General features: G+C 48.9%; 1 protein-coding gene across 1 annotated transcript in view; it reads right to left on the reverse strand.

Annotated features, from left to right (window-relative positions):
• CTNNBL1 (catenin beta like 1) overlaps positions 1-14734 on the reverse strand; it is a 177844-nt gene that overhangs the window by 1911 nt on the left and 161199 nt on the right. The window contains exons 14-15 of the mRNA XM_030825692.1: positions 10166-10303; positions 9862-9934 (exon numbers count right to left, since the gene is read on the reverse strand). Of these exons, the coding sequence (XP_030681552.1) occupies positions 9862-9934; positions 10166-10303 (211 nt within the window). The remainder of the gene's footprint in view (positions 1-9861; positions 9935-10165; positions 10304-14734) is intronic.

Genomic DNA, 14734 nt, shown 5'->3' on the forward strand with positions numbered 1-14734 from the left:
AGGAAACATTCCTGAGGAAGGTGAGGCTCCGGGCACAGTTGAGGCAACAGATCGGCAGAGGATGCCATAGAGAGTGTCATGGTGGGCAGACTTGTGTTCTCGTCTCCCCTGTTGTCCCAGCACAGTGATCCTTAAGACTCCATTTCTTTTTTTTTTAAATGTCCTGGTCCCCCAAAATAACATGGTGACTCTGGTTTTTTTTAGGAGATGGCGAGGGGTGACTTGGTGACTCTGGACTTCCTGCGGTGGCTCCTGGAGCAAGTGTAGGGGATCTGGTGGGAGGGGAAGGGGGAGGATGGGGTGGTCCAACCCCTCACTGTCCTCTGACTGCCCCCTGCCCATAGCCAGAGAGGAAAAGGCGCAACATCGGGCTGCGATCGAATCCTAGCTCTGACTCACAACTGTGCCCTTGGGTGGTCCCCTCTGAAAATGTTCAAATAACAAAAGTCCAGGGAACATTAGTTCCCTCCCTGAGCCTCCTTTGCTCAGGCCAGTAATGGCACTGGGGAAGTCCCACACCCCCTCCGGGTCCCCTCCTGAGATGTCCTCTCTGTGAAAGCCTGCCTGCCTGGTCACCTCTCACTCCCGCGCCCGGCCCCAGGCCACTGCCTCCAGCACATGCAGGCCTGACTGCTAGACCATCCTCCACCCAGCCCCTCTCTCCCTAGACGGAGAGCTGCATGAAGGCAGGGGCTTTCGCCTTCTTCCCAGCTAAGCCTGGCTGAGGGCCCTCCAGCAGAGTGTCGTGCTGAAGGATCTCCTGCAGTGGGTGACTAGGATGGCTGCTTGCACTTCTGCCCCCTGGTCCCTTACTGGCGCCTGGCTTGAGAAAGAAAATGGAGAGAACTCTCTAGTAAGAGGCTTTTGCATAATAAAACACCTGCTGATCCAAACCAGACAAAGACTGGGGAGAGAAAACAAAGCGTGTGAACTCTCACCCCTCCCCTGTCAGCCCCACCCCTGCCAATGCTGGGGAAGTAATTTTGCTCCTGCTACCTCTTTATTTTGCCCCGTTCCTCTTTATTACTTTGGATGTGTGCTGGAAAATGGGATTTGGGATTCAGGCATGTGCCAGCTGTGCGTCTCCCCCCGGAAATCATCCTCTTCTGTTAGGCCCATCCATCACCTCCAACAGCAAATGGTTGTGATGCCTCCTATTAAGGCCCCTTAGAGAGAGGGCCGGGGTGATGGAGACAGGAACTGAGCTTCGGGAGAAGGCTCTGGGGCTGCGTGTAAGTGGTATCTCTTACTCATATGTGAATGATACAGTTGCTGCCCCAGGAGAGAGAGAAATGACCATTATGGCATCTAATATCCCCGGAGGCATGGTCTGGAAGCAGGAGTCTTAATGGATTGAGCTAACACTTTGCTCTCCTAATGTCTTCTCAGACCCAGGAGGGAGGGAAGTGGAGAAACAGTCCGATGCTTTGGGGCAGTGATTTTCCAACAGTAAAGCCGGCTTCCCTGAGTTCTTTCTAGGGATGTACGAAGCAGAGGGAACCCACACCTGCATCAATCCCTTTGCCGAATCACCTGTGCCGAGGCCTCACTTACACATGCCGACGGTACACAGAGCACCCATCCCATGCGCAAGTCTCCTCTGTCACTCCAACTGTGCTAAGAAGCAAACAGAGTCACATCACCCATTCTCTGGAAAGGGGATATCTGACTGACCCACAGGCAGTGAATGGCTCAGTGTCCCCTGGAAGAGGGCCTGTCCCATACAGAGCGGAGTGGAACTAACATGTGCTGTGCACTGCTATGTGCCTGCATTATCTATGTTGTCTCACATGTAACCTTTGCAGCAATCTCACAAGGTAAAGAACACCAGCCCTACTTACCCGGGGGAAACAGAGGCTATCAGAGAACTGAAGCAACCTGCCCAAGTCTAGGATGTAGAGGAGCCGGAATTCAAACCTTGAAATGTGTGGGTAGTCAAAAAAAGGCCCCTAAAAAGCCACTGGGAGTGGGCCAGTCCTCACAGCAGCATCCTGTTACCTAAGCAACAGGCTACCCTGCCTGGCCCCTGGTCTTTGGGAAAAAAAACCCTGCTCTGTGAGCGTTCCAAAACAGGAATGTCTTATGTACAGGGGCCTCGGTGGCCAGGACAGATGTGGGTAGACTGGCTGGGGTCACACTCTCTTATGCCAAGTTACCAAATATCAGAGCTGGAAGGGTTCTCAGAAATTTATTGCAGCCCTGAGGGGGCAGGTGAATGGCCAGGGTCCCACAGCGAGCCGGCCACGGAGCCAGGCCCAGAACCAGGTCCGACGACCTGGCCTAGTGCTCCTCCACTGCCCGGGGAAGCTGCACCCTCAGGCACCTCACCCTCACCCTTTGCCCTTGCTCATTCTTTGTTTCTATGGCAGAGTCCTATTTAGAGCAAATCTTGGTGGTGCCAGCTACCTCTGGTTATTACAGCTGCTGCAGCAGTTTATAAATATTGAACAGAGTCCTCCCAGAGGTCTTGGGAAAGAGTTCTCTCTGCTGCATGTGTGTGTGCGTGTGTGCATGTGTGCATGTGTATGTAAGAGGAAAAGAGACTGCAGAATGAGGGGAGAGGGAGAAAAGGATGAGGGGAGAGGGGGAAGAGGCTAAGTCAGTGGAGAGTGAGAAAGACGGCATACACGCCAACTCCTTTCTCTACTTCCCCCACATTTTCAAATGCTCTTATAATAAAGGCTTTGATGGAACTCAGAAACGGGCAGCAGTGCTGAACGCATAAATATTAAAGCAAACTTTAGACAGCAGGTTTACTATTCAGACGTGGAATACAAGCAGTTCTGTTTATGTTGAGAGGGAGAAGGAGGGGGCACCGGGGCTGGTGGATGGGGAAAAGTCATCTTCCAGGGCGGAGACCTGGACGAGTATTCACAAGCCTGGTTCAGATCCATGAACCTTAAGCCTTAAATGTTCACCTTTTTAAAAATGCAGGAGGAAGAGGGAGGAGAGAGGAGGAATGCCCAATATTTTCACATTGAAAACCCTTGAAGATGTACATATAACCACAAAATAGAAACCGAGAAAGGAAAATCCTTCAGGTCTAACAGAGATTCCTTGACAACAGCAATGAACTTGGAAGGTTGAAAGTTGCGCTTTTCCAGGAGCAGCGTATTTTGCTAGGCTGTAGGTTCTCATTTCATCAGGGATGCCATTCAAATGAAACCCACTTACAGAGAAAGACCCTTGCTCTTGCTTACAATGCCAATGGTCATGTTCTCAGAGTCCCATGGATGTTTTACCTGGTAGGAAAAGCACCCACTGACACCCACCCACCCCCACAAGGCCCCGGGGAAGTCAAGCCTGTGTGCTGGTCCCTGCTTTTCCTGGTGGCATCTCAGTCCAAGCTGCTGCTTAACTTCAGGCGAAAGGATTAGGTCAAGGAAGGAAGGAACTTCCATTTACTGACTATGTAACTTGGTCCCAGGCACTCAACTGCATTTTAACCTTGGAGGCTTCCTGAGAGAGGCAATATTTATTTTAGGTGTTTTTTTGTTTGTGTTTTTTACAGAGGAGGAAACCAAGACTTAAATATGTTACCTACTAACTTGCCCAGAGTTACACAGAGATCCAGAATTTATGCTCATCTGAGCGTCTCCGTTCCTGGGTGAGCTTGGACACTAATCATAACAATAATGACAGCTAACATGTAACAGGCACTTTCTTCTAGGTGCCAGCCACCATGTGAGCATGGTGTACACACAGCACTTCACCCCATTCTCACAGCAGCCTTCTGACGCAGGTTCTCCCCATCTTACAGATGCAGGAGCTATGGCTTGGAGAGGGGAGGAGCTGCCTGAGGTCAGACACTAGAAAGCGGCAGAGCTTGCTTGTGAACCTGGGCAACTCACTGCAGGCTGCACGGTGTTAGCACAGTTGGTTCTCCAAGAGTGCCTCCCCCCGCCTCTCCGCATACCACCACCACACTACCCCGGGCAGTGCTTCCCGAGAGCCCTCTTGGGTGAACTGGGTGTGAGGCCTGGGGGCAGCAATCCTAAGGCAAATGTGACATCTTTGCTGAAAAGCTCTCGAGGTGTCCTTAAGATGCCTCTGAGCCCTGTCAAGGCCGCTGGCTACAGGGCTAACATACAGGCCTCTCTCCATGATCCTTTCCTGCCTCCAAATACCCTGCGGGACACCGTATCCATGACCAGTGGCAAGCCACACACATGCCAACACGTCATCCAAAGATAAATCCTATCAGCCTCTGCAGCTTTAAATCACACAGACAAACTGGGTTACCAAGAGCCCCAAATCAATATGGAAATACATGTTTATGAGCTACTAGGAGGAGATTTTAAACCATAAAGAATACTTGCAAATCAAAGGGCCATGGGCCAAATTCTAAAAGCATTTAAGTTTCTGGCTCATTCCTTTTGCCCAGCAGTGAGAGAGTTTTGAGCCAGTAATCCTCTAAGCTTTCCTCTGCAAACCAGCCGCTGTGCAGTAGCCGCGGCTGCTCCCGGGCATCTGTGTGGTCCTCCAACAACTTTCACCAGGAGACTAAAACATCAACAAGACTGGCCAGTGGCTTCCACTGCAACCATTGGCACAAATATTTATATTTCGAAGCATTCTCAGGTCACAGCTCCTATGCCACAGCGAAGGCGATGACTGCTCAACAATGCCCATGCACAGCTGCCTACGGAAACCCTTCCCGTGCAGGCAGCCACAGAGACAGAATGCAGAATGGTGGCTGCCAGGGGCTGGGGGGAGGGAGGAACGGGGAGTTCCAGTTTTGCAAGATGAAAAAAAAGGCCTGTGGATAGATGGTAGTGATGGTAGTAATGGTCAAAATGATAAATTATTACTACAAGAATAAAAAATAAAAGAAGCCACGCCTTCCGTTCAGCCTCCCTGGATCTTTGGGCTCCTTTTCATGTCCAGCTGGATTAACTGTGAGTTAACTGTGCCGTCTTCATTCCCCTTGTACCTCTGCATCCCAGCACTGGCTCCATTCTGCTTTGCGCTATGGTCAGTCATCTCACTTGTGAGGGACGTATGCCTGTTGGGGACAGGGTCTCCTGAGTGTCTCCCGTATCTTAGAAGCCTGCCTAGCACCCTGTGATGTCAAATTGGTGCTCTCTAAAGGTGAGTGCCCTGCATTTTTCTTCTCTCCTAAAAGCCCATAAGAGCACATGGGCCAATCAGCAGTTGGCACATTCCTTATACTGCTGTGCATAGCTCCTTCCGAGTCTGGATCCAGTTTACATCACCAGAGACCCAGGTACCCCCACTAAGCTCAGTGAGTCTCAGTTTCCTTGTTACCCCACTTTCTAGGCCTGTTGTGAGGACCAGAGGTAATGACACTGTACCCCAAAGGCCTGACCCAGAGGAGGTAGGAGCTCGGTAAGTGACCACTACTTGGTCTGGATTTCTGGAATAGAACAAAGAAGCCTACAGCACCACCTCAGCACGCACCCCAGTCAGCAGTAACTGACTCCTCCTCTCTGCCAGTTGGGGTGCCGAGCACCACAGAAATAAATGGCAGTAAGTCTTCTGCTGTTCTCCTGGAGCACACGGCCCTATTTGCCCTTCTCTTTGTGGGCATCTCAGTCCTCAGACCACGGTTCCCTAGGAGGGCCCACAGTCCTCAGGCCAGAGCTGCTGCTGGTTCTGGGGAAGGCTGGACGTCGGGAGCACCGAGTAAGCAGTGTGCAGACAGAGGGGCTTTAATGAGCCATCAATTATTCCCTGCACTCTTGGCACCCCCAACAGAGGAGGGAGAAAATTGTGAGAGTGGGGGCTGAAAAATAACGGGAAAAGTCCCCCGCTGGGCTTGCCTCATCAGCGTTTTCCTGAGACCTCAAGGGATACATCAGCTGTCATCTTGCCAGCAAAACTTAGGAAATATGTAGGCCATAAAATCAAAGAAAAAAGCTTGCATCTAATTAGTATGTTAAAGAAAAAAAGGAAGCAACCCAAACTGAAAAACAAAATTAAAATCAAAGAGGACAGACTGATGAGCTGGTTTTCTTTATGAGGCTTTGTTTTCTTGGGCTTTTGATTGAAGGAAGGGTGGGAGGGAGGGGGGGTGGTATAAAAAGGAGAACCAGATGGGCTTTTTGGATGGGGGTCCCAGAAGAGCCCAGCCTCCCACCCCTCCCACCTCCATGGGAGCCTCAACCCTGTCAACCTCAGCACCATCCTCTCCACCCAAGTGAGGGCTCCTCAGGGTCCTTGCAGCACCCTGTTCAGGGGGTGCTCCCAGAGGCAGGCCACACTGCACAGGCTCCACACCCTGCTGCAGACTGGCTTCCCCTGCTGTGGGTGAGGCAGGACAGGGGCACACCAGCGGGAGGGCTGAGAACTCTTTATGACAACCTTCCATCTAGAGAGAACTCTTAATTGCCAGCGTGATGTTTGGGGCCTCTTCAACCTGAGCAATGGCGTTCAATTCCCAGGCTCTAAATATCACCTCCACACTGATGACCTCAAACTTCCCAAACGATTCCCCAGGCACTAATGAGAATGTCTGCTGTCTGCTGGCCAATCAAGGGATGCAGTCACCCCTTGTACCCCAAACTCACTGTGCACCTAGGAGAACTCAGGAGCCCTGCCCAGCCACACCCCACCCAACACTCCAGCCTCCTGCACCTCTGCTTGGCCTCCCCTGACGGGGCTACAGTCCTCCCCAAGGCCACTGCATCCTTCCCTGTCCTCCTCCAGGCCTCTGCTCCCTCTGCCTGGTTTGGGCAGCAGTCCTAGTCCTGAGGAGGATAGGCAGCTCCCTCCCTGCTTACATAACTGCCTCCGTGCCACTCCCTCCCTCAGCACACTGCTCACAACTTGACGGGTGCTTAGCACGTTCTAATTAGTTTTGAGCCTCACCCCCTAGACTGTGAATGCCTGAAGGATAGGGATCTCGCTTATTCCTTTAGTATCTCTAGGACTAGACACGGAGCCCGGCACTGAGCAGGGCCAGCTGAATAGTTCCTGGAGTGTGCGTTTCACTGGGCTTGGATTATGGTCAATCATTTATACTCTATGTCCCCGGAAGGCTGTAAACTCCATGAGGGCAGCTGCCATGTGACACCTCCGTAGTACAGCACTTAGCACTGTGCCCAGCTAGTCCCGAGGAGAGTCACAGTCAATGTTTGCTACATTAAATTCATACAAGGGTAGGGTTTCATTCCACAATGTCTGCAATTGTTACTGGTTCCCATTATTTGCTTGGCATTGCTCTGGGTGCTGAGGAGACACAGTGAACAAGGCAGACAATGTCCATCATGGAGCTTATACTTTAATGTATGAGACAGACAAAAGGAGTAAACAAACACATAAATAAAAACAATCATAGGTTGTGATAAGGGCTCGGATGGAAAGAAAAAGGGTGCTATGATGGGAATAATGGATGCAGAGAAGTGGATGGATTCAAGGTTGAGTTTGGAGACAGAAGAGGTGGGATGGACTAAGGAGCTATGAAGGGTGACGGGGAGAGAAATGAAGGGCTGAGCCCAGGCCTGGAAGGATGGCTGCGAGGGTATGCATGGAGGTGGGGGAGGTGAGGGTGGGCAGAAAGCAGCGGGGAGAAAAACAGAGGGGTGAGAATGAAGATGGCGCCTGTGCGGACCCTTCACCAGTTCGCTCACCTGCTCGCTTGCCCAGGCACTCACTCAACAATCATCCACTCAGTATCCAGTATGGGGTCAGCACCTTAAAAGGCACTAGGGAAATAAACCAGGATCCGAGGGAGACAGAGGTTAGGGCTCACAACAATGGAAAACTGTGAATCACTTAGGGTGTGTGTGGCAGGGTTTGAGAAAGAAAAACATCCAACTACTACTACATGTCAGCACCTGTTAAAAATACTTTTCCTTTCTTGGAAGATCACTGTTTTGATTACAAGGATGGAGGTGCAGGGAGAAGGCTCAATGCAAGATAGTAGAGCTGAGGGTAATAAGAAGTTCTAATTGAACATGTGGGCATTAGAAGTAAATGCCATTTAAAGGCTGGAGTTGCAAATCACCACAGCTACACCTTAGGGAGGAGGCGAAATGAGGCTCTGAGCAGTAATTCACGCGAATCTGACACTAAGAATGAGAAGGAGCCCCCAGGGTGTCACCCCGGAAGGCATGAGTGGGGCTAAGTGTGTCCGTCAGACCTCTTTACTCTCTTTTTCTCTGAGGAGAAAACAACAGATTCCAATGCCTCATACTCTCCATCTACAAAATGGGTGCAATGGATTTACCATTCCCCGATGGGGAGGGCTGAGCAGATACGGGATTTCCAGCCCCTATGCCTTCACTCGCACTGCTGTTTCTTTCTGGACTGTCTTTGTCCTAGCCTCTCAGACCAGCTCAATGCCACCTCTCTCACAAGGCTTCCCACAGGATTTTGGCCATGCCTCACTTAAAATCATGATGACAATGATCTTCCTGGTATTTTATAACACTGACACTAACGTTCACTGTTAACTTGTGTCATCTCATTCAATCCCCTTGCACTTTCTAGGTCACAAAGCAACTGGTATCTTGCTTGAGGTAACAGAGTAAACAACAGAGCCAAGATTTGGATCCAGAAGCTTCTGACCCTAGAGCCCACACTCTTAACCTTGCTTCACTTCACTGTGTGGACTACATTTATCTTCACATTTCATCTGCCACCTGGAATGGGAGCTAAAAGCAACTTAAAGGCAAGCTCTCTGAGTAAATCTAGCCTAGTCCTTCATCTTAGAAATGGGCAGAACGAGGGCCCGAGGGGAATACTGATTTGTCTGCAGTTACCCAGTCCATCTGGACACTCCCTGAACTCTGGTGTCGTTGGTACTGGAAATTCCCATGTGGGCCTCCACTGCCACACGTACCAGGCAGTGCTCCCCAGTTAGTGCCTAAGTGGCTGACGGTGGGGCTGCATTCAGAGCTCAGAACAGGGGCCCTGCCTTGTGACTGGGGGCTTGCTCACCGACTGGAGGCCTCTCCAGCTGAGTCAGGTCCAGTCAAAGATCCAACAGCATTTGGGGAACTCAATGGGGTGGGTGAGGTGGAGGGAAACCCACACTGACTGAGCACCCACTGTGTGCCAGGTACAGACTGGACGCTGTAGTACCTCCTGTAACCTTTGCAAAATTTCTCCTAGCTGTGATCAGGCTCGCAGCTAGGGAAGGCAGAGCTAGGCCCAGAAGGCAGGCATACTCTCCACCACTCCACATTGCTTCAATTCACTGCAGAATTCCAGTTACAGTAGTCCCCTGCATCCCTACAGATGTTCCAAGACCCCCGATGGATGCCTGAAACTGCACACAGTACTGAAACCTATGTACACTATGTTTTTCCCTATAGATACACACCTATGATAACTACACAACCATGACAAAGGTTAATTTATAAATTAGGCACAGTAAGAGATTAACAACAATAACTAAATAAAACAGAACAATTATAAGAATATACTATAAAAAAGTTATATGAATGTGGCTGCTCTCTCTCAAAATATCTTATTGTACTGTACTCATGTATTTCTGGACAGTTGACTGTGTGTAACTGAAAGCAAAACTGTGGATAAGAAAGGACTATTGTATTTCTTGTCATTTCCTTGCTTTTTTCCCTAAGAAAGCAATTTCCTTCCACTATGTGTAGTTTGGAATTGAATTTTTTGTTTTGCTTTTTAACTGTTTCAAGCCCTTGTGCCTCTTGTTTATGGGTGTAAGTTCTGGAAATGGAGGGTCAGAGGCAGAGAACAACGAGGCTAGTCTTCAGTATTCTGACAAAGACAACCTGGACACACAGTGAAATGGACAACAACTTAAGCTTTCAGTGCAGAAAACGCTCTGCACCAAATACCAGGGATACTGACAGAGGCTCAGAAAGTAAGCATCATCTAATCCTCTGGAGCCCCAGACATGAATAGTATCCAACTCACCCTTGATGATATGCCTGACAATTTTGATGGAGCTTCCTCGCATGTTTAGGATCTGGTGAACCCTCTGGCGAATCTAATAAGGGAAAAAATGGATAGAAAAAGAAAGACAACCATTTGTCCTGACACACCAGAATGTATCACCCTGAAATGATTTACTTCACCCCATCCCTGAAACAGAAGGCTGACGTAGAGTAAAGGAATTCAAGGACAGTGTGACCCCCTTCTTTCCCTGAGAGTCCACCTAAGCAGCTGGCAAGGAAGGAGGCAGGGATGGATAAGCTCATCCAGGGGAAAACCCTCCTACCTGGGGGACATTGGCATTGCAGATCTCGGCCATGATGTAGCAGATGTGCTGGAGAACAAAGAGCCCCGCATCCAGGCGCCGGAGGTAGAACTCCTCCTCGGTGTCATTGTCGATGATCTCTCCTCGCCGGACCATGTCCTAGAAACAAATGAATGTTTAGGAATAAAAGCTGGACAGTGAATGGGAGGAAAGAATGGACTCCTAGTCTGGCCATAATATACACAACAATAGCAACTATAACAACAGCAAAAGAAAACCACCTCATCTTTTTGATTTGTCTACATCTCCCTTTACTCTAAAGTATCTTTCATATTCTTCATTCTTAATGGACTATAGAGGCCCCAGGAGGCGAGCTTAAAGCCTATTTTTTCCTATCTGATGAATCAGGGCCAAAATGATCTCATCCACATATAAAAAAAGCTAAAAAAAAAATAAGCCAAAGGGACACAAATCTAAGCTATTTATCTGCTTTCACTCATTTTTCACTCTTTGGTTTGGGCCTCTGTAAATAATCTCTCTGTAAGATACAGTTGGCCCCTGACCTACCATGGATCGACTTTATGATGAGGTAAGAGTGACAGGCATGCAGTAGAAACTGTACTCCTCCTGCAAGGCTGGTAGTGGCAATGAGCCTCAGGTCCCAGTCAGCCATGCATTTTCTTTTCTTTTTTTTTTTTGAGATGGAGTTTTGCTCTTGTCCCCCAGGCTGGAGTGCAATGGTGCGATCTCGGCACACTGCAACCTCCGCCTCCCTGGTTCATGCAATTCTCCTGCCTCAGCCTCCTGAGTAGCTGGGATTACAGGCACGTGCCACCACGCCCAGCTAATTTTTGTATTTTTAGTAGAGACGAGATTTCTCCATGTTGGCCAGGCTGGTCTTGAACTCCTGACCTTGGCCTCCCAAAGTGCTAGGATTACAGGTGTGAGCCACCACGCCTGGCAGCCATGCATTTTCAACTAATGATATTTTCAATTTATGGTGGCTTTATCAGGATGCAATGTTATCGTAAGCCGAGGAGCATCTGTATACTTAAATCTCCCTTCCAAATCAAGTTAAACACAGGGGATAAAGGTCCCCTTTCTCCACAACTCTGAAACCAACGGCACAGGCACCCAACTTGCGTAAATATGCCCTCTGGCTTAGGTGTTTTGTCAGAGGGCATGTTGCATTTCGCACGTCCAACACTCCCCAGGCCAAAGCCCTAATTAAGTCACAGGAGTCTCCTTTGTAACCCTAGACCTCTCAGACTTGCTATCCTCATATCCAGTTCTCCCTGGTAGATTCCTTTAAAAAAAAAAAAAAACCCAGCTTTATTGAAATATAATTCACATACTATACAATTCATCCATTGAAAGTGTACAATCTAACAGCTTTTATATATTGAGTTGTGCAATCAATTTTTAACATCTTTACCATCCCCCAACCCCAATCCTCTCACCCCTCATCCTGGGCACTGTGAACACTTCTGCCAAGACAGCTCAGGGCCCTACTGCTTTCCCTCCTTGGGATTCTGGGGTATGGTTCAAGCTCACATCATTTTTCAGCTACGTCCATAACAAAAGCTTTCCTGATTTTAAGGCTAACAACTGCTCCTTTCTAAAATTGCTGAGAGCACCTTGACAAACCACTCTGCAACATGACCTCCTCTCCTCCCCATCATCTTCACACTGACTTCAGTCCCCACCAGCTGTCTCTGTCTGCAGCCTTTATTTCGTGAGAGTGGACTGTGAGCTCTGTGAAGGTAGGGCCCTAGCTCAGTACACATCTATGCAGCCAATGAGACAATGAGAGGAAAAAAGACATCTCTGTTTTTTTTGTTTTGTTTGTTTGAGACAGGGTCTTACTGTCATCCAGTCTGGAGTGCAGTGGCATGATGACAGCTCACTGCAGCTTCGACTTCCTGGGCTCCAGTGATCCTCCCACCTTAGCCTCTCAAATAGCTAGAACTAGAGGTGCATGCCACCACACTCAGCTAATTAAAACTTTTTTGTGTGTGTAGAGACAGGGTCTCACTATGTTGCCTTGGCTGTTCTTTGAGCTCCTAGGTTCAAGTGATCCTCCTGCCTTGGCCTCCCAAAGTGATGGGATTACAGGTGTGAACGATTGCATCCAGTCAGACATCTGGTTTGGGCTATGAGCTCTCAGGAGTGAGAACTCAGTGTGGGGACTTGTTCTGCGTGACTAGCGCATGGGCCTAAGAAGGCAGGTGCTCAATACATGCTTCTGATGGCAACAGTCCATTTCATAACTCTGTTGGTAGCTTTATGGCCACCGTTCCTTCTGACAACCCGGACTCCTGTCACTGATGGAAGCCCTTGGGATCCTGCCTTCCACTCTTCCACATTTGAAGAACTCACCACTGTGGTCATCAATCTCCACCAAGGATCCTTCAGAGACTATTTAGACACAGATAATGCACTTCTTTATTTGCCCGGGGGGCCAGCCTATAGCAACACAAGGCTACTTTTCATCTCGGCTCCTATGAGGCCTCTATCCTTGATGTGTAAATGAGTGAATGTACTTGGGAGGACTGGATATGAGGACAGCAAGTCTGAGAGGTCTAGGGTTACAAAGGAGACTCCTGTGACTTATTAGAGCTTTGGCCTGGGGGGTGTTGGATGTGTGAAATGCAGCATGCGCCCCTGACAAAACCTGAACCCTCTTTGGCCTGCAGACTGCTAGGCCCTGCACTGCCTGGCAAATCACTAACACTAATTCCTAGCTTCATTTAGTAGCAAATTCATTGGTAATCTGGTAATAGCATTAATGTTCACGAGGTAGTCATGGAGCACTGGACTCATGTCCAACGAGTTTAAAAATAGAATATTCTCTTTAGTTTCTCATTTGCTCATAATCATGACTTTCTGCTCCAGAACTCTGAAGTGTTCAGCAGTTACTACCAAAATTTAAAAGGGCAGAGAAGGGATTATTCATCCCACTGTATGAATTAGAAACCAAAGCACACAGAGGTTAAGTTGCTCATAATTACCAGTTGCTAGAAAATGGATTCCCCAGGGATAGGAATCTTGTCTGATTCATCCTTGATGTGGAAATGAGTAACTTGGTACAGTGTTGAGAACTCTGGCCCTACTAAGTGCCTAATGGCAAGAACACTACCCTAAGCACTGAATTAAGGCAGAAAAATAAGGAAAATGAAGGTAAGGGAAGCCCTGGTTTTAACCACTGAAGAGGTCGGTGGAAGTCACAAACTTCTAGGAAATGGCCAGAAAGTAAGTATAGCGTGCCCACATGTTAAAAAAATTGTAAGTGATAGGTGCTGATCGGGGTTGGGTGAAATGTAAGGGCGTCCTGGAAGAAGTGACTTTTGGGTAAGGTTTCAGGGCGCATGATGGTCAGAAACCATGGAATGGAGCACCTTAGAGGTATGGTCTTTGCGTTGTGTGAGGGCCCTACAAGAAATGACTTGTGTTGGCCACACTCTCTGCTCACTCCCCCTCACCCCAGCCCAGCCAGACAGGCCTGCGTTCCCTTCCTGGTCTCCTCGCCTTGCTCCTCATGTTGGTACCGCCCACTCCTCAGTCTCTATGATAATCATATATTGAAAGTCTACAATGTGATGTGCCCCACAAAATGTTCCCTAAGAACCCCAAGCAGATATGATTTTTCAGTCCTTCAACCCCCTACACTCTGGATTTGTACCTCTGTTGTACTTCCCACGGCCTGCCTTGAACTAGCCATTTGGATCTGTGCCTCTTCCTTGTGTGCATTCCTTGAAACGAAGAGCTGTACTGTGCTCATCTTTGTACCCTAGGAAGCACCTTGTGCAGCATTTTTTCTGCTTAGTAGGCTCTTTTTTTTTTTTTTGAGAAGGAGTTTTGCTCGTCACCCAGGCTGGAGTGCCAGGTTCAAGCGACTCTCCTGCCTCAGCCTCCCAAGTAGCTGGGATTACAGGTGCCTGCCACCACACCCAGCTAATTTTTGTATTTTTAGTAGAGATGTGGTTTCAGCATGTTGGCCAGGCTGGTCTCCAATCTCTGACCTCAGGTGATCTAACCGCCTCGGCCTCCAAAAGTGCTGGGATTACAGGCGTGAGGCGCTGTGCCCGGCCCTTAGTAGGCTCTTGGAAAGCATTTGCCAAATAGTATTGAAAAAAAAGAAGGGAGAGGTTCAAAGCTATTTAATGAGCTGTGTGTGCTGAGACTTGCATGGCTGGGGCAGAAGTGAAAACATCAGGAAATAGGGAAGGACTGTGCCTTGGAGGGCGAGCTGATGGCAGGCATACAGGCCAGCCAGAGAAGTCAGAGATGATGGGCTACAGAGTGTCAGCCAGCACTGTGCAGGAAAATGTCATGAATCAGAATATGCAAACAGCCAAATGATGGACACATCGGCTTAGAGCATCGAGAGGCAGGTAGAGTGCATAGCCTATGTGGCATGCACATAGGGCATCAGCCTGTGTGAGAAGGGGAAGGGAAGAGAAGAGGCCCCTGGAGGTCACAAACACAGGAACCTGGAGTGGAACTCATTCATTTACCCACTCAATAGAGATGTCTTGAACAGCTAACTGTGCCAGGTGCTGTGCTGGGACAGCAAAGATAAAACAGTCT

Source organism: Nomascus leucogenys, chromosome 13, assembly GCF_006542625.1.
Source record: "Nomascus leucogenys isolate Asia chromosome 13, Asia_NLE_v1, whole genome shotgun sequence".
NCBI lineage: Eukaryota > Metazoa > Chordata > Mammalia > Primates > Hylobatidae > Nomascus > Nomascus leucogenys.